The sequence below is a fragment of the Ostrinia furnacalis genome, unplaced genomic scaffold (assembly GCF_004193835.3).
Source record: "Ostrinia furnacalis isolate ACB-3 unplaced genomic scaffold, ASM419383v2 OfSCF6580, whole genome shotgun sequence".
NCBI classification, from domain to species: Eukaryota; Metazoa; Arthropoda; class Insecta; order Lepidoptera; family Crambidae; genus Ostrinia; species Ostrinia furnacalis.
In genome coordinates this window covers 434726-454607 of record NW_021136819.1, presented here as the reverse complement: position 1 = coordinate 454607, position 19882 = coordinate 434726, and the positions used below count along the sequence as shown (strand labels likewise).

The following is a 19882-nucleotide window of genomic DNA, read 5'->3' as shown; positions in this document are numbered from 1 at the left end:
TTCCAACTTCATAAATGCCGACCCTACAGTAATTACACCTTTATAATGCAGTAGCTAAGGTCCAAATTCCACTTACAGTGACATGCTCGTAGTCCTGTCCGAGCTCCTGTGAACTAGCCACCAGCTCTCGCTCCGTGATCCATTGTTCCAGATCGTCGACCTCGCGAGACAGCTGGAAGAGTCGCAACGCTTCGTCAAGCTTGGCGCGGCGCTCGCCGGCCAAGTCCTTGAGTCCAGCGTACAGTTTGTCCACTTGCGATTGCTTTACGGAGATTTGTTCGCTGTGGAGAGGAGATATGCGTGAGTAAATTGGCTTCCAATGAACTTTTCGTTCCGTTAAGATACGATTCGATATTGTAGTTTATGACGCACCTCTCTTTTTGTATGATGTGAAATCAGCTACCCATACACAAGATACATGTCCAAGGACAATGTGCATATGATTTAGTTCCATTTTGAAAAACATGCAGAGCAAAAAATTTAACGATAGACCAAAAGACAGACATTTTATTCTTATGCACTTTGATAAAAATATTGTCCAAATGATCACTTGAAAGTGCGATGCTTGTAAGCATTTATGCATTGGACCAAAAGTATTCTTATTAATTTTATTTAAACTCTGTCTCCCTCCAGCTTTCTCCCTCTATCCCGAACAGTATTCTGCAAAAAACTCACCTCAAAGGATGTTCCTCGCTGGTCAGCTGCCTGACAGTTTCTCCGAGCTGGCGGATGGTCTGCGCATAATCATCAACCGCCTGCTCCAGAATCTCGTGCTTCTTCATCAGGTTCTGGGCAGAGATCTCGTCTTTACCGCGGTCTTCCACCATCATGTATAGCTCTTGCTCGCTCATCCAGGCCTCCGCTTCGTTGGCGTCGAACAGATACTGTTGCGCTTTCTCCCATTGGGACAGGTTGTTCTTGCGTTGTTCGATGGCATCTGATCAATGAAATGAAAAGTAACTACCATTAACTATAGAAAAAATAGTAATGTTACTCTCCAGGGTTACACATTAGTTACAATGAAGAAATGACTGCTTTAATCGAGAGCAACATTAGACGAGTCACGCAGGACTCGCATAAAATACAGATTTACTAATGTTATTATGAGAAATGCTTAGTAAAATGTTTTATATTGGAGCCGCCAGGCGACCACATTGGAGCCGCCAGGCGACCACAATAAAAGCGTCTTCGAACAGAAACAGTGAATGTTTACAGCCGAAGCCACAAGCAACTTTCTGCACAGAAACACACTCGTCTTCGAATAGAAACAGGAAGACGGCCTTGACAAGAGCCGTTGCATAGCCCTGAGAATAGCTGTTTTGTGGTCGCTGGCAGCTACAATATAAAAGAAAGAAAATAATATTAAACTGGACTAACGCATACTATTATCTTGTGAGCACTTTATTCAATAGTTACAAATGATTTTTGTATTTAAAATAGCTCACCTTTAAGTTCTCGCCACCGCGCCGTGAGTTCGTCGATCCTCTGCTTGAACTCGGGCGCGTCCTCGTGTCCCTCATCAATGAGCTTCTGTCCGTTGGAGATGACCGTCAGGATACGCGGCTCGTGGTTGTCAGTCTCGGTCTTGAGAGACTGGTTCTTCTTCTGAAGCATCTGCACGTTGAACAGCGAGTTGCCGTAATCAGTGCTGGTAGCTAAAGGCATCTTCTCATGGATCCATAATTTCTCATCCTCGATGTCGCGTCTGAATTGGAACGCTTCTTTCTTCTTCGCCAAGTTCTGCTGACGCTCCAGTAGAGGAGCTTTGAGCTGCTCGAATCTTTGCTCCACAGATTTTTTCTTTTCCTTAATTTCCTCCATCTTATCGGGCACGGTCTTCTGCAAGTATTCCGCTTGGGTCTCCAATTCCGTGACCTGCTTCGCCTTGACGGCCATCTGAGTCTCGATCATCTGCTGCTTCTGCATGAGAATGTTGACAGACGCCAGATCAGTGCCGGTGTCGGTGTTCTCGATCTGCTTCTCTAGTTCGTTCATCCACGAGTCGATGTCGTCGCAGGTCTGGTGGAGGAGCACCTCGCGGTTCGCGTCGAAGAGACGCTCGCCCTTTTCTTTGGTTGTCGTCTGGAGGTTTTCGAATTGATCTTCTAATTCGGTCATCTTGGGGGAGATGATTTCGACGAATTCCGGCTTCTGCTTCATGAGTTCTTCGGCCGCGTTCTGGACGGCGAACAGGCGTTCCTTGTTAGCCGCGATTTCGGCCTCGAAAGCTTGATGGCGGGTCCATTTCGAGTGGATGGTCTTTGCGGAGCGGTAGGTGTCGTCTTGTGCGGTGACGTTCTTCTCCTGCACCCACTCGCCGAGTTCGTCGCAGTCTTGGAGGAACTGGTGGAGTTGAAGCTGGTCTTGGAGCTTCTCCATTTGCTGGACGGCCTTGTCGCGGTTTGCGTTGCGGCGCGCCTCGATGCTCTCAGCCTTGCGTTGGATCTTGTCGGCATCGAAGTGGCGTTCTTCCACCAGGCGGTTGGCAAACTGCACGACGGAGTTGATCTTGTCGTCGTTGGCTTCCATGGTCGTGAGGAAGGCCTCGTGCTCCTTGATGAGGTTCTCGGCTTGCTCCAGGTTCGTTGGCGGCTCGGTCTTTGCCAGTCTGCAAAGGAAATTAAGGTTATTGCATCGAACTCGAGCTTACTTTGAACACACTGTTTTCCCAACCCAGTCGAGTCGAGTCGAGATACAGTGACATAAACTTGCTGCAATTAATTTAGAACCTTGTCACACAGACACAAAGTCCAAAACCCATCGTACCTGAGCTCCTGGTGCGCCAGTAGCACCTCAGCCTGGCGCGCGTCTCTCTGCAGCAGCTGCAGCTCTAAGCTCTGTGCTAGCAGCTGCTGTCTGCTCTCCCACATCTGAGCCTCGTTACGCTCGCGTAGAGACATGAACTAACCTTCCCCAATTGATTTTGACCCTTATCCCACAAACACAAAGTCCAAAACCATTCACACCTGAGCTCCTGGTGCGCCAGCAGCACCTCAGCCTGGCGCGCGTCTCTCTGAAGCAGCTGCAGCTCTAAGCTCTGTGCGAGCAGCTGCTGCCTGTTCTCCCACATCTGAGCCTTGTGACGCTCGCGAAAGACCATGTACTAGCTTTCCCCAATTGATTTTGAGCCTTATCCCACAGCTACAAAGTCAAAAACCCATCGTACCTGAGCTCCTGGTGCGCCAGCAGCACCTCCGCCTGGCGCGCGTCTCTCTGCAGCAGCTGCAGCTCTAAGCTCTGTGCGAGCAGCTGCTGCCTGTTCTCCCACATCTGAGCCTTGTGGCGCTCGCGAAAGACCATTTACTAGCTTTCCCTAATTGATTTTGAGCCTTATCTTAAAGCCACAAAGTTCCATTGCCATCGTACCTGAGCTCCTGGTGCGCCAGCAGCACCTCAGCCTGGCGCGCGTCTCTCTGCAGCAGCTGCAGCTCCAGGCTTTGAGCAAGGAGTTGCTGCCTGTTCTCCCACATTTGTTGTAGGTCCAATTGATTTTGAACCTTATCCCACAGCTATAAAATTCAAAACCCATCATACCTGATCTCCTGGTGCGCCAGCAGCACCTCCGACTGGCGCGCGTCTCTCTGCAGCAGCTGCAGCTCTAAGCTCTGTGCGAGCAGCTGCTGCCTGTTCTCCCACATCTAAGCCTCGTGACGCTCGCGTTGAGACATGTACTAACTTTCCCCAGTTGATTTTGAACCTTTTCCCATAGTAACAAGGTTCAAAACCCATCGTACCTGAGCTCCTGGTGCGCCAGCAGCACCTCAGCCTGGCGCGCGTCTCTCTGCAGCAGCTGCAGCTCCAGGCTTTGAGCAAGGAGTTGCTGCCTGTTCTCCCACATTTGTTGTAGGTCCAATTGATTTTGAACCTTATCCCACAGCTATAAAATTCAAAACCCATCATACCTGATCTCCTGGTGCGCCAGCAGCACCTCCGACTGGCGCGCGTCTCTCTGCAGCAGCTGCAGCTCTAAGCTCTGTGCGAGCAGCTGCTGCCTGTTCTCCCACATCTGAGCCTCGTGGTGCTCGCGTTGGGACATGTACTAACTTTCCCCAGATTTTAAGCCTTACCCCACAGCTACAAAGTCCATAACCCATCGTACCTGAGCTCCTGGTGCGCCAGCAGCACCTCAGCCTGGCGCGCGTCTCTCTGCAGCAGCTGCAGCTGCAGCTCCAAGCTCTGTGCGAGCAGCTGCTGCCTGTTCTCCCACATCTGAGCCTCATGACGCTCGCGAAAGACCATGTACTAGCTTTTCCTAATTGATTTTAAATCTTATCCCACAGACACGAAGTCCAAAACCCTTCGTACCTGAGCTCCTGGTGCGCCAGCAGCACCTCAGCCTGGCGCGCGTCTCTCTGCAGCAGCTGCAGCTCCAGGCTTTGAGCAAGAAGCTGCTGCCTGTTCTCCCACATCTGCTGCAACTCGGCCCAGCCCTCACGCAGAGCCTTAAGACGCTCGCGCAGGAACATGTATTGCGGGTCGTCTTGGGTGGACGGCTCCTGGGGGACAAAGGACGGTAAAAAAAGTCGTACATGACGTCATGATAAGGACGCATCAAGCTAAAAGATGGGACGACTTATGTGGTTGTAATAGAAATTATTTAGCACCAACAACGTTGTGTAATTGACATCGTGTCTTATCATAATAACTTATGTGGTTCTAAAATATACAACTTTACACCACAATCTGACGTACAGTCGTTGTTACAGGTTGAAACCATCAAAGTTTAAAATACCCTAGCTCTAAGAACGTAAGCCCTAAAAGCAAGATGAGCGGTCTCTTTGACGAGGAGAACCAAAATTCCGCATACAAAAGAAACTAAAAGGGTGTCAAAACACAAATATAGAGATAAAGACCACGCTAGATGCATTGTAACTATCCCACTGTCAAAAACCTTGTCGAACAGACAAAGCGCAAATGTTACGTTACATTAAATCATGTCATGCATTTTACCAAAAACATCTAGCCATAAAAAAATAATATTTTTGTAACTTATAGAAAGATAGAATTATACTCACGGCAGTGATCTTCTCGCCATACTCCATCATCTTGGCGTACTCGTCCTTGTAGTTGTCGATCTCCTCCTTGATGGTCTGGTGCTGCGACAGAAGCTTCTCCGCCTCGGCCAGGCTTGACGGCGTGTCTAAAAGGTAAATACATTATTTAATGATGTGGACTAGAAATAAAGGCATTTACTTGTAACAGAACAACGAGCCACTCTGTTTTTCACGAACCAAATGTCGTACAGTCAGCGTCAAATAGTTCATGACACCCAAAGTGACTAAAAAGTTGACAACACAACCTTCTTCCAATGGCAACAAAGACGTGTTGCGAACTTATTGGCTACTTTGGGTGCCACGGACAATTTTATCTGTATTGCATCATTCTTAAAAAGAATACATAGAAATGCTCTAGTCTTACTTTAAGAATATCTTATTATAATCGTAAAAGAGACTTTTAATATGGAAGACTAAAGACCCACAAGAAAAGACCCATGATGTATTAATAATGTCATCAATATAACATCAATTTTGTTACCTTCAGAAGCCACGTCCGTCTGCGTCTTTGTGAGCCAGGCCTGGAAGTGGTCGACGGAGCGTAGGAAACGGTGCAAGTCTCCGGCTTCCTCCAATTTTGAGTCGCGTTCTTTGAGCTGCGAAAAACAGACCACTTATTTACTCTATGTTTCTAAAATTATGATCTGTAGGAGGTTAAGTTATAGTAAGGCCAGGCCTTTGTCCAGCAGTGGACGTCTTTTGGGCTGAAACGAACTAAGGCCAGGTAATCAAGTAGCATTTACAACTGTGTGTAGATTTATACTAAAATCCAATGGTCATAAATATCATACCTCTCATTCAATCATAGTAGTTTCTTAGATGTCCGTTCCATAGCATAACATAACTTACCCAGGGGTTTAGATGTAACCTCTGGGCTACATCGCGATCGGCGTATATTTCAGTTTTTTGTATAGTCGCAAGACTTCGCTCCGCTGTCAATGCCGCCGGATGTTATGGCGATGTATATGGCCCAGGGGAATAACGAAGTTAAAAAGCCAAACTACAGTCTGGCCTGTAACTATCGTTTTTTATGAATCATAAAATTATGATTTTATCTATTCTAATGGATACAATAGTTAAAACTATGGTCAAAAATGGTCCTGAAAACGGAGGAACATCGTCATCATCAGTCCCACTCACCATCTGCGTCAGCTGGTCCTCGCGCGTTGGCCTCGTCCTGGATGGCGGCCAGGTCGCTCTGGATGCCCGACAGGCGGCGCTGTAGGGTCACCACACACTCACCATCTGCTCGCGTTGGCCTCGTCCTGGACGGCGGCCAGGTCGCGCTCCATGCTCGCCAGGCGGCGCTGTAGGGTCACCACACACCATCTGCTCGCGTTGGTCTCGTCCTGGACGGCGGCCAGGTCGCGCTCCATGCCCGCCAGGCGGCGCTGTAGGGTCACCACACACTCACCATCTGCTCGCGTTGGCCTCGTCCTGGACGGCGGCCAGGTCGCGCTCCATGCTCGCCAGGCGGCGCTGTAGGGTCACCACACACCATCTGCTCGCGTTGGTCTCGTCCTGGACGGCGGCCAGGTCGCGCTCCATGCGGCGCGTAGGGTCACCACACACTCACCATCCGCTCGCGTTGGTCTCGTCCTGGATGGCGGCCAGGTCGCGCCCCATGCCCGCCAGGCGGCGCTGTAGGGTCACCACACACTCACCATCTGCTCGCGTTGGCCTCGTCCTGGATGCCGGACAGCCGGCGCTGTAGGGTCACCACACACTCACCATCTGCTCGCGTTGGTCTCGTCCTGGATGGCGGCCAGGTCGCGCTGGATGCCGGACAGGCGGCGCTGTAGGGTCACCACACACTCACCATCTGCGTCAGCTGGTCCCAGTTCTCGGTGATGTGCTGGACGCGCTCGCGGATGAGCGCCGCCTCCTCCGGGTGCGAGCCCTCGATGGCGTTGGCCTCGTCCTCCAGCGAGCTGATGCGCGCCTGGATGGCGGCCAGGTCGCGCTCCATGCCTGATAGGCGCCGTTGAAGTGTCATCACGCCTAGGAAATGATGGCACGTTAATTTTATGGACATAAATCACTGCTGGAGAATACAGCTAGGTCGTTGAGACTAAAACTGAACACAGTGGTCGTAAATAGGCGAGTTTGGTCGACTACTCTCGCGGTTTTGGAATACGTAACGCATTTTTTTATGCGCGCCTGGATGGCGGCCAGGTCGCGCTCCATGCCCGATAGCCGGCGCTGAAGGGTCATCACGCCTGGGGAGTTATGAAGAGTTATTGAGGTGCACGAAAACCAGTAGACTTACTACTTACCACACTTTTTGTAACGATCAAAAGGTACATACAAAGATGTATAAAGCCTGGTCCGTGAGCACGTAGAATCCCGTCCAATGACCCCAAGCTACCCATCCTTATCGCTCGCGCGTAATTATATTGCTGTCGCGACTGTGCGACGCGCGCCCGCAGTGAGTGTGTGAGCGGGACAGCAACATAATTACGTGCGAGCGACAAAGATGGGCAGCTTGGGGTCATTGGACGGGATTCTACGTGCTCACGGACCAGGCTTTAGTTCGTTTCATCCACGAATACGCGCGGGGTCGTGGGAAGCGCGGGGTGCGGGGAGCATGATCCGACCAATCCGAGTGTCATTATTGTAGTTTGCGCGCTCACTCACGGACAACTAACTTGCAGCGCTGCCAACGTCACAAATGACGCTCGGATTGGTCGGATCAAACTCCCCGCACCCCTCGAACTCGCTCGTCTTCGTGGATGACACGAACTATAATAATATGAAGTAGAGCAATGCGGGGCGGGTGACATGTCACGTAATAATGTTTTGCAAAACGATGTGGAAATCGCGATACTGAGGAGTGCGGATGTGAAAGAAAAATCATAGTTTTTGTGCCTACATAGCAGCAGCTAATGAAACGATATCTGGAGTTGATCAAAATCAATCAATCATTTTGTAAGTAATCGAATAGCTGCTGAAATAGCGGCGATTGCGGCCTATTCAGTGTCGTTGGAACCTGTCGCTAAATCAAATAGATGTTACTCTTACCGTTGAGGTCCATCTCCAGGTTGTCGGTCTGCTGCAGGATGCGCTTCTTGTCCTCGATCCACGACACCGTCTCGCGGCACTCGATGTGGAACGTCTGCACGCCTTGCGCGGACTTCAGTTCGTCCTTCTTGGCTTCCGCCTGGTGGAGAGAAACAATAAATAAGATGTCTTTAAGTTACTAGTGAAAAATAAAACGTATAATTCCAACAGATTGGAATGGGACCACTCATTCTTCATGTTGATGCCAGCAGGCAACTAAAGAGAAAAATATGTGAAAACCAGGCTTCCTCAACCCGTCGGTAGCTTGAAGAGTGTAGAAGTCTTGCATTTGCCTCTGGTAAGTTAAAAGATTGTGAATTCGTGATCCTATAGTAGAGACTAAATAACCTGATGTTGATTTGTTACTTTCTCCCTTAACATTTGTCACCTGTCATCCTCGGCACTGAAGGGAAGTCGAACCTTAACTTCAAACTCCTATGTTCTCTCGAAAAAAAAATAGGCGGATCTAATGACAGTTTAACGTTCCCCCGAGAGAAACTTGATCTTCAATGGTTGGGTTTTTGTTGGCGGTCAAGCTGTACATCCTGGCTATACAGGAGTTGCAAAGGTGGGAAAGTGTGGTAGGATAGCTCCCGTATAGCTCAAGTCCTCCATTACTTCTGATAAACTCGGGTCCTGTGGTAAGATCGTGATCGATCGATACAATTATTTAAATCCTTAAATCTTTGCCGTATTAAGTCCTTTAACTTGTACGCCTTGCATTTCCCTTGTCTGCCATTTTCGTTTTCTGTTGTATGATCGGTGCTTGCCGTATGGCCTTGACTGTAGGTATAATATGTAATGTGTGTGTCAACGTGAAGTTGTGGACTCTGTCAGTTTATAGTGTGGCGCGTTGGATTGTAAACTAACGGTGGGTTAGGTTAGGTTGGATTGTAATTTAACTACGTCGGATTGTAGTCTGGCGGAGTTCGCAGTTTTACGGTGACATATATAACTGCACTAAGCCAACTTAAATAATTGGTAATACGGTTGTTTCCTGACTTTTGTCTTAGAACTTGTCAATTTTAACTTACCAAACTTAAAACTTAAAATTTGCATGGAATTTATTGTCATAAACTTAAAATTAGTCAAATAATTTCTTCAAACGTGTGCGACATTAGTAGCTGTTCTATTTGTTACTTTTGTGGATAACGGTGCTGGTTGTGCATTTATTTAAGATTATTTATCTGTAAGACTTTTTGTAAAACCGTTTGTACAATTGTTTGTTGTCCCTAATAAAATAAAATAAAATAAATAAAATAAAATCGTGCTCCTGCAGTTTAGGCTACATGACCTGATGATATGAACTAGTCTAGACTATTTACCTTCTCCCTGAGAGCGCCCCAGGCCTGGTTGAGGGCCTGCTGCCGCTGCTGTATGGCGGGCGCCTGCGGGTGCTCCACGTGGATGAGCTGCCGAGCCAGCTGGTTCACGACCGCCACGCGGGACGCGTTCGCGTTCATCTCCTTGTCGAAGCCGTCGTATCTGTGGGAATTTGTGACTTGTTATAACCACTTTAGAACTTTATTTGCATTGGTAAAGATGTCAGATTAATGAAATTCGGGTTCATTCTCTTGTCAAAGCCGTCGTATCTGTAGGAATTTATGACTTGTGAATATCACTTTAGAACTTAATTTGCAATGGTCAAAAGATGGCAGTCGAATAAAATAAACTATTTATGACATCGCCGACCATGACATCAGAACAATTATGTGCAATTTTTACGTATGCATATAATGCATAATATGTAGTAAGCTTACGCTAACTGTATTACTACATTTCACATGTTTCTGGAAGAAAGAGACGCAAAGAAAACTGCATGGGATCTCAGCAGAAATGTTTCCATGAGAGGAAATGTTTTAACTATCTAACCTCGCCATAAACAAAACGTGAATCAAGAGTATCGATGCATCGATATTTTGTGGTGGTGATATCTTGTTTGTGGATCTTCCCAGCATTGATATCTTTAAGTGCAGCATGACATTTATACTAAAAATCATCCAAAGCTCGACATCTGCCTATTTTAAGTTTTAAAAAAATGACGTCATAGTAGTTGTTGACGTGTGCTTCTTACCTGTGCTTCATAATCTCCACATCATCGATATCCTTAGGCGGCAGCATGGTATCCAACATACGATCCTTCTCAGCGATCCATTGGTCGGCAGCATCAGCTTCTCCCAGCAGTTTGAACAGCGAGAGAGCATCGAGCAGCCTCTGCTTGCGGAGACGAGCCAACTCGGCAAGTTCTCCGTGACGCGCGTCGATGGCGGCCAAACGCTCACGGACCTCGGGGCTGTTGGCGTCTTCTGGGCTTAGCTCGCTTGCCTAGGAATTTACACAAAGTTAAGAAAATAACTCCTGGAAAATTGGCTTAGTTATAGCCAGCGTCAAATAGTTCGTGACACCCAAAGTGGCCAAACACAACAATATTTCAATGAGGGTTTTCGCGATTGAAAAATCCGCCAGATGGCAATACGTAGACGCGAGGTCCAAATGCTGCATGATTGGTTATTTTTGACATGACATTGACAGATATGTCAAAATCCACCAATCATGCAGCATTTGGACCTCCCGTCTACATATTGCCATCTGGCGGATTTTTCAATCGCGAAAACCCTCATTGTAACAAAGACGTGTAGCGAACTTTTTGGCTCCCAAAGTACGGTTTGGACTCACGGACTATTTGACGCCTAGTGTACAAACGAGTATGCATAAGGATGATAAAGGATGGGAGAACATAGAAGATAATAATCTGTCTATAAGAAGACATTTTTGTAGACCTAGTCAGGGAAGATAATAAACAAACACACTTTGGTAGAAAAGTTCAAATAGGCCAAATTCTGGAAGCGTAATTACCAGCAGGGATACTCTCTTACACAGTAGGTATTAAGAAATCGATATTCTCTCTCACTCACAGCAAGATAGAAAAGAAAATGAATGGGAATGGCAGGCATTGCTTCCTCGCTAAAGATGTTTTTTGCGAAGTCATAACAACTATCAGCCTTTTCCTTTTGGCGAGTTTGCGACCAAATGAATCAATGATTACATTAAACTCTATTACGACAAGAATACAGTTCAAAATCGTTCAAAGCTTACCTGTTGCTTGAGCTGCTGAATGACGCTGGCGTAGTTCTTGAGCTCGTCGGTGACGTCCTTGTGCTTCTTCAGCAGGCTCTGGACTTGCGCCTCGTCCACACCGGTATCTTCCGACGACACCAATCTAAATTGGAGTGTATTTGTTAGTAATAAGATTCATATTCATTTATCTTGTAATTAATAATGAACCAACATGCATTACACGGTTATATTATTTTTATTTGTTAATTTTCTGTGTTTAACATTGTTGCAGTGTTGGACATTTTCCCGGGAATTTGGAATGACACGAAAATGTATTTCACAGTTTAATTACTCGTACCTGTGCAATCTATTTATGTATTATTTATACAAACAAAAGTAACTTTTTTTTCTTGGTACTACCACAGAATAATAATGAGTACGATTTTCTTCGCGAAGGTATATAAAAAAATGTATGCTCAATGTCGTTAACAATATGGTGTAATTTAGCTTGTCTCAAGAGTCGAGCACCATTTTGTTGACAAACGTCAGTGATCGGTACTGCGCCGAAGACATAGGGCTGACTTCGGTAAAATGATGTGTGACGTGAGGTGCCAAACTGCGAAAAATGGCGGAGGAAATACATGAATAAGCATGAATTATATTTTGTGTTTCTAATATTATTCAGGCAGTTAAAAAATACTGTAGAGTATTAATTGCACCGCCGTTTTTACATATGGTTTATTGTCTTTACAATGCAAATGGGTGAAGAATACGTGCGTGCGTCAATACTCGCTCGTCATTGTCCTGTCAATTTGGTATCTCAGGAGGGGTAGTCGCGCGTGTTTTGTTTTCGATGCAAACTCGCGGAGATGAACAGGCCAGGTACTACTCAAAAATGGACAGCAGAAATAGTGAGACTGAATTTTGTTATTGTAAAATACTGTTTAATGTATTTTTGACGTTGAAGTTTGAAAAAGATTTTCAAATACTCTGGGGTTGTCATAAGAAATTATTACAGCATCGTTTTAAATAATTAAAGATAGGAAAAATCTTAGAATGAAGTCCAATATCAATAGTAGTCCATATCAAACCAAATTTTAACAATCAAAAACCGAACACAAACCTGAGCGTGTCCAACATCCAGTTGTCAATGTCATCGGCGTCAGCGAACAGTTGGTGGTAGCGAACAGCTGCGTCCAAACGGTTCTTGCGGAGGGACACCGCGTCGAGTAGGTGATTCCATTGGGACAGGATGTCGCGGAGACGGTCCTGGATTAGACAATAATGGTATTAAGTATCAGTTATAACAAACACCTAAGCTAAAACTAAAGCTTGCATTAGTAGGAGTCTACTAATCAACTATGACACCAAGTCTTCAAATAAGCTTGCACTAGTAGAGGTCTACTGAAAGATATCAAGCAGGAAAGTCGTATACATCTTCATTTTGGTTTAGTTATAAAAGTTGTCTGATTGGTTATTGGTTTAGTTGACAAATAAATTCAGGTCCAAACGTCACAAAATAGGTTTTTCATGATTTGTCCCTTGAAGGTAAACCCTCCATTTGTCGCTGGTAAATTAGAGAAAATCGTACTTCTGGAGTGGAGACTTAACAACCTGAAGATTATAATGATGTGAGATGAGCTCGTCTCCCACGGCCGCTACGCCCATGAGCTAAGCCATGTTTGCGGAAGCGCACACCGACGGCTTTCACGCGATAATCCGGAAGCGGAGCGCATCGCTCCTAGAGCGTCTCCGCGGCAGTACAAATTGCATCCTGAGGGAATTGGCTGACAGGTGGGACTCGCCGCTGCTGGGGCGCTGGCTTAGCTTGCACGTTTCCAGTGCTATGTAAGCGGCTTTATAATCATTATTTGTATCTTACTAACATACGCTAAGTGAAAATTGTTACTAACACGATTATGGACCCCGGTCTGACAATATTTTTTTTCAATTCAATTCAATAAGCTGCACCTCATGCGCCTTCACGTCCGCCTCCAACGCCTTGTGTTTGGAGATCAGCAGGCACACTGCAGCAGCGGGCTGATGATGATGATGATGGTGATGATGATGTTTACCTGTATTCTATCAGCGCCGAAGTGTCCGCCGGAGATGAGCTCGTCTCCCACGGCCGCTACGCCCATAAGTTGAACCTCGTGAGCTTGTACATCCGCCTCCAACGCTTTGTGCTTGGAGATCAGAAGGCACGCTACAGCAGCGGGCTGATGATGATGATGATGATGATGTGAACCTAGGGTTACCAGATGCCCGGGAAATCCGAGATTGTCCCGGAATTTTGCGTCTTGTCCCGTGTCCAGTAAATTAGACATTACTGTCCCGGATTTCCCAAAACCTAATAGTTTTGTGTCAAAATAAACTAATATGTAATAACAAATGACACGGCTGGCCTGCCTGTGAGTCCTATTATGTACGTTGACGTACATTACTTATTTAATAAAAGTGTGTATTTGAAAATAAATGGCATTTTTCTTTTAAAATACAAATTAAATCATTTGAGAAACCAAGATATTTTTACTTTGGCCAAGTCCCAACACCGTTGTCCTAGTAGGATTGTCCCGGATTTGGTAAGTTTCCATCTGGCAACCCTACACTACAGCAGCGGGCTGATGATGATGATGATGATGATGATGATGATGATGATGATGATGTGTACCTGTATCCTGTCAGCGCCGAAGTGTCCGCCGGAGATGAGCTCGTCACCCACGGCTGCTACGCCCATAAGTTGAACCTCGTGAGCTTGTACATCCGCCTCCAACGCTTTGTGCTTGGAGATCAGCAGGTACACTGCAACCAAGACAATAAATGTTCAAAAACTACCCCCTAATAATCAGCAGGTACACTAACTAAGACACAATGTCATATTTCCCCTTTTTTTAGCCAAAAGATGTTACTCCATCCTTCCCTCCTTCTCAGTCGGAAAAAGTCTACTACTGGACTGTATGCAATGTTATCCAGCCACTCAACTAATGCTCGCTAATCACTCAAAACTAATCCCTCTTTCCCAACCGAAGTTACAGAGTCCACTTTAAATTATCATCCCCATTTCATGTTTTATTTCCACGATGAAATGTAAGCGGTTCCGTAACATTATGTACTCAAACCGTGAGTACATAATGTAACTCATTCATAAACGTCGCGTTAGGACCAGTATCTTTCTATTTTAGTTGTAATAATCTCTCTAAAGACCATTGAAAATAGTAGAGGCGTGAGAAAGTTACAGCCACTATAGTCGTCTGGTCTGCGAGCATGTAGAATTTTGTCCAATAAATAAATAAATAATAAATAAATAAATCTTTGGACAATTTCACACAGCGCCAGCTAGCCCCAAAGTAAGCAACTCAATGCTTGTGTTATGGGTGCTAGCTTAACGGATATACTACTTATATACTTTTTTTTTTATTAAATACATATTATACATAGTAACACCCAGACCCGTCACAGAAATTAAAATTCATCATTTCAATTTCTGCCCGGCCGGGAATCGAACCCGGGACCTCTCGGCATAGTAGTCCGTTCTGAACCACTACACCAAACGGCCGACAAAGGTCTTTTCACTTTTTCACACCTAAATAATTGAACCATTTTTAGACATTGAAAAAGGACCTAGGTTACTTTTTGTCACGTTTATTTGACTTTACCACTACATAATTACAGTATGTCCAAACAAAACAAGAATGACTAATAATAATTACTAATTTGATTAAAATTCACAATAACAGATTATTAAGCTCACCAGTAGTGAGGTCGTGGCCGATGTCGTCCACGGACACGATTTGCTCCTTCTCCTTGATCCAGTTCTCCTCGTCGGCCATGTCCCAGTAGAACTGCCACAGCTTGCGGCTGTCCTCCAGGCGCTTTCTGCACCGAAACAAACAGACGCATTATCATCATCATCATCAACAGCCCTTTACAGTCCACTGCTGGACTATGAGCCTCCTCCACTATAGTGGAGGGTTTTGCCATAATCTCCACGCTTGGCAGGCGGGTTGGAGATCGCAGTTTAAAAGATTGATGTTTTTCAGAGAGCGCTGCTGCCCATTCTCTGTTTGATGTGTAGTCCCTAAGTCGCCTCTTACGACACCCGCGGGAAGAGTAGGGGTTGGACGCATTATATTTTAATCTATCTAAATATATAAAAGGAGAAACTGACTGACTGACTGACAGATCAACGCACAGCCTAAACGGCTAAACGTAGGCACTTGAAATTTTGAAGGGACGTAGCTTAGGTACCGTAGAGGTGCACTAAGAAAGGAAATCCCGAAATTCCCACGGGAACGGGAATTAGCGAGAAAATCCTTTTGTATGAAAAATTTAAAACGCTTAAGTTGATGCTTGAAATTTGGCATGCAGGGTACCTGCATGCCAAATTTAAAACTTAGTTACAACAGGGTATTGCAAAATTCCCACGGGAACGAGAGTTAGCGGGAAAAAACATTTGTATGAAAAAATCTAAACCGCGTACGAAGTCGCGGGCGGCCGCTAGTAATAAATAATTCTCAGTCGAAAGTACAAGCAACCGCACGCAGGAGGATTTAATAAATGCTGCTGACAACGCCACTCTTGTAGCCGAGTTTTGGGCTGACATTGTGTAGGTTTGTTGACGACACGATAAGAATAAGTCGAAAGTACTCCATTAGGCTTAACTTTCACCACTCGAGAAAATTTCTATGCTAATAGCCATGAAGGGCGGCAGTTGCATGAGTTTCCCTTCCCCGCTACACCACCCGCAACTCGGTGACATCTTGATACCTCGTCCCCGTTATCTGTCCACTGCCTACAAAACGGTCGCGCACGAAGTTGTTGGACTTATAGTATAGGTACGGAATACAGCAGAAGTCTTGATTGCTAAATTCGTATTGTAAAATATTTTGTTATTCACCAGCCGCACTGGCGCAGAATTTAGTGTACATACTTGTTTTATCATTGTAATTACCTACTCGTTAAATATTTTTTAAGTATTGTTGTAAGTGAGTTATAGCCTGACCAGGAACATAAAAACCCTGGCATAGAGGCGCGTCAATTGCATTTGATAGTGCAACACTGAGTACAGTCGTACCTGTGTTAAATTAATAGGCTAACTTTATGTATCAGGATTCAGGATTACGGGCTAATTTGATATTTTCATAAATTAACGAAAAAATATTATTATAGGTAACATGGTTTAAATAAATTAAATGAAACCATCAATCGAGCTGGTAGGATTTATTTTATTATTCATCAATAATCAAATTCAGAACTTGAATATACAACTGCAATGTCTGCTCATGAACGCTTCAAACTCGGTACTTCTTTCCCAATTCCATAAAATTCAAAACGAAAGTGATGACAAAAAATTTTAAAATAGGTAGTTGAAACAAACCACAGCTAATTTTCATAGTGGACTGTACTATACGATAAACATGTCAGTCAATTTGACAACCTTTGTCGGAAACATTATTCAATGAAAATATTGTCCGAACCCTTAGTATTTCTCTTCGACAAATACTTTAACACATTGTGAACCACTTTTCTTTCACGATTATAGAAAGATTTTAGCAATTTAATTCACAAAATCAATTGCGCACATTTAAAATAAAGTTTGTTTACACTTTGACAGCAATAGACTGACATGCAAGGTGACATGTCAATGAAGTTTTCAGTTACTGTTGCCATTAAAAGAAATTAGTACCATTAGTTTTCCGCAACATGGCGAGGGTTTTTATGTTCCTGGTCGGGCTATAAGTGTATTTTCGATGATACTGAATAAAAATTTTTTCTTCCTTTTAAAATCTTATAGGGAAGCGCTGGACGCAAACCACTACCAATCGATCAACATGGAAAGCATTGGGGGAGGCCTATGTTCAGCAGTGGACGTCCTATGGCTGAAATGATGATGATGATGAAAATCTTAAAATCGTAATCATTACAAGTACAAAGAGTTTACCTGCGCTCCACGGCCAAATGCACGAGCTCGGCGTAAGCGTTCTGGAGGTACTCGATCTTTTCAGTCAAGGGTTCATGTTTGTTTCAAAATCGTATCTATTACAAGTACACAAAGTTTACATGCGCTCCACGGCCAAATGCACGAGCTCAGCGTAAGCGTTCTCGAGCTACTAGTGATCCGTCCAGTCGAAAGCTGGACAGGCTAAAATCATAATCACAACTGCACAAGGTCCATCATTCGTACCTGCGCTCCACGGCCAAATGCACGAGCTCGGCGTAAGCGTTTTCGTGCTGCTGGATCCGTATAATCGAGAACACGTGAGATTCTACGTTCAGTTTTTGCAAAATTGTATCTATTACAAGTACATAAAGTTTACCCGCACACGACGTCCAAATGCATGAACTGATCGGTCTAGTGATCCAGTAGCTAGTCAGTCTAAAATCGCCCTTACAACAACTACATAAGATCCATTATCCGTACCTGCGCTCCACGGCCAAATGCACGAGCTCAGCGTAAGCGTTCTCGAGCAACTAAATCCGTACAATAAAGCTACTCAGATCCTAGGTTCATTTAAATATTCAAAGTAGTCAAATGCACGAACTAGTGGTCTAGTGATCCAGTAGCTTGTCAGTCTAAAATCGCCCTTACAACAACTACATAAGATTCATTATCCGTGGTATCCTTCCGTTTGGCCAAATTACTTTTCGCCAAATTTCACTTCGCAAACAACTTATCGCCAAAGTTTCATTTTCCAAATAAACTTTTAGCAACTGTACTTTTCGCAACTAATTCATTTGGTCAAATTAACATTTGGCCAAATTTTACTTGGCAAATGTTTATATAGCAAATGTTTTATTTTGCCAAATATTATATCCCAAATAATTTGCTTGGTCAAATTGACACTTCACATACTTACGAGTACCCACCGTTACCCACAAATCAAAGCATAAGGCACATGGTCATGGTTTTCACAATAATNTGTAGAAAATAGTAGGTTAGGTTAGGTTAGAACAGTGACCCTTAATGCGCGAAGGCGAGCGAAGCGTGCCGCGGCAGCGGCCGCCGAGCGCTAGAATCATCTCTATTGTTAATGAATCATTTGGAAATTTCGATAAAAAGAAAGAAATATGAAAATTTACTTAGAAAAAAATTTATATTAACTACCCACTAAAGAAAATAATAACCACAAGCTAATTTGTATTCCATTCATCATTCACATAGTTTTGTAAATAGTTTATCGCGAAATATTTTTGCCAAATGAAACATTTGGCAAAACATACTTTGCCAAACAATAATTTGCTAAACAATAATATGCCAAAAACGACATTTGCGAATTAAAAGTTTGCAATAAGTTGTTTTGCCAAATGAGAATTTGCCAAATGAAAATTTGCGAAACGTTGTTTGCGATGTGATAATTTGGGAAACGTTTTTTGGCCAAACATTAGTAATCCATTATCCGTACCTGCGCTCCACGGCCAAATGCACGAGCTCGGCGTAAGCGTTCTCGAGCTGTTGGATGCGCTCCACCGTAATAGCAGGGTCGCAGGGCCGGTAGCCGCCCTCCTCTTGTTCCAGGAAGCGCTGGGACTGACCCACCACCACCTGGAAACGAATTACATGTTATAACAGAAATAACTAAACTAAGTCCCAGAACGGACGGTGAAACGCAACTGCAACGAAACTGCAACTGCTAGTTACTGCCATAGCGTCCGTTGAGAGACCACACATGACGCGACCAGTTTGAAAGTTTCAGTTTCATTCATAAGAATCATCAGAAAGTTGCAGTTTCGTTGCAGTTGCGTTTCACCGTCTGTTCTGGGTTTAAGAGAACGAAAGAGAGAGAAATGGAGTAAAAAACTATTGACATTATACATCTTTATCGCAAAAGAGCATATAGTACAACTTGATAAGATGTGTTGCATTCATGTGTTGTATTTGTAAATATGGTTATACTCGTTTCCCAGTACTGTACAACTACGGCCTTATACATCGTAGCACGAATTGGCATCTTATAAGCTTAGTGGTTTCAGAGCTAAACATTTATTTTAGAAAGGTTGTGTCACTAAACTATTGATTTATGTTAAACCTACCCAATAATAGAAAACATTATCATCAAAAAGGTAGGTAAGTTATTGACCATTTATTTTAGTAGTTAGTTACCTTGACTCGTTCACCCAACACGTTGATATCGGCTTCAACCAGCGCGTGCTTTTGCAGCAAGTCCTCGACTCCCATCAGATGTTTGCCGTAGTCGTCCGTCAACAGACGCATCTTGATCTCTTCCATGGAGTCCAGGATGTATAACATTTCCTAGGAATAAAATTATGGTTAATGACAATTTTAAGGTTATATCTCATTGTATGATTTTAGGTAGATTGCTGCTAAATTAAACAATGCAATAGATGCAAAAAGTACCATGATCAAACTGATTCAAAAGGAGAACCAAAGTAACCGACATATCCCGCAGAAACTCATAACTAAAGTGCAAGTGCAAGTGCAAGTGGGGCAAGTTTCTCGAATGGCGACCACGGACCGGATAACGTAGTGTTAGCAGGTCTTGCACTCGGTGGCCCGACGATCAGAGGTGGAATTGTGTAAAGCAATCGTAATCATTTGACAGTTCATAACGTACGATAGTCAGTTATACAAAGCGTTTGACAGAATAATCGTACGTTATGAACTGTCAGATGATAACGATTGCTTTACACAATTCCACCTCAGGTGCAGGTCTCGGAAAGCATTTAATCTAAGAACTTCAAATAATATCAAA

At 44.4% G+C, this 19882-nt stretch overlaps 1 protein-coding gene across 18 annotated transcripts in view; it reads right to left on the bottom strand.

Annotated features, from left to right (window-relative positions):
• Window positions 1-19882, bottom strand: part of beta-Spec (spectrin beta chain) — a 75097-nt gene that overhangs the window by 19791 nt on the left and 35424 nt on the right. For 13 of the 18 annotated variants that reach the window (XR_003656684.1, XR_003656686.1, XR_003656687.1 and 10 more), the window contains 17 exons: window positions 19273-19422; window positions 18575-18714; window positions 14923-15047; window positions 13843-13973; window positions 12295-12440; window positions 11211-11334; window positions 10189-10439; window positions 9440-9599; window positions 8076-8214; window positions 7215-7273; window positions 6874-6996; window positions 5536-5650; window positions 5016-5140; window positions 4306-4496; window positions 1446-2608; window positions 676-937; window positions 77-281 (listed from right to left, as the gene is read on the bottom strand). Coding sequence is in view for 8 of the 18 variants with exons in the window: in XM_028317964.1 (XP_028173765.1) it covers window positions 77-281; window positions 676-937; window positions 1446-2608; window positions 4306-4496; window positions 5016-5140; window positions 5536-5650; window positions 6874-6996; window positions 7215-7273; window positions 8076-8214; window positions 9440-9599; window positions 10189-10439; window positions 11211-11334; window positions 12295-12440; window positions 13843-13973; window positions 14923-15047; window positions 18575-18714; window positions 19273-19422 (3609 nt within the window). In the remaining 10 variants the exon portion in view is untranslated. Of the gene's footprint in view, window positions 1-76; window positions 282-675; window positions 938-1445; window positions 2609-4305; window positions 4497-5015; window positions 5141-5535; window positions 5651-6873; window positions 7056-7214; window positions 7274-8075; window positions 8215-9439; window positions 9600-10188; window positions 10440-11210; window positions 11335-12294; window positions 12441-13842; window positions 13974-14922; window positions 15048-18574; window positions 18715-19272; window positions 19423-19882 lie in introns of all 18 variants that reach the window. The other 5 variants (XR_003656689.1, XR_003656691.1, XM_028317970.1 and 2 more) reach the window with 2 other exon arrangements.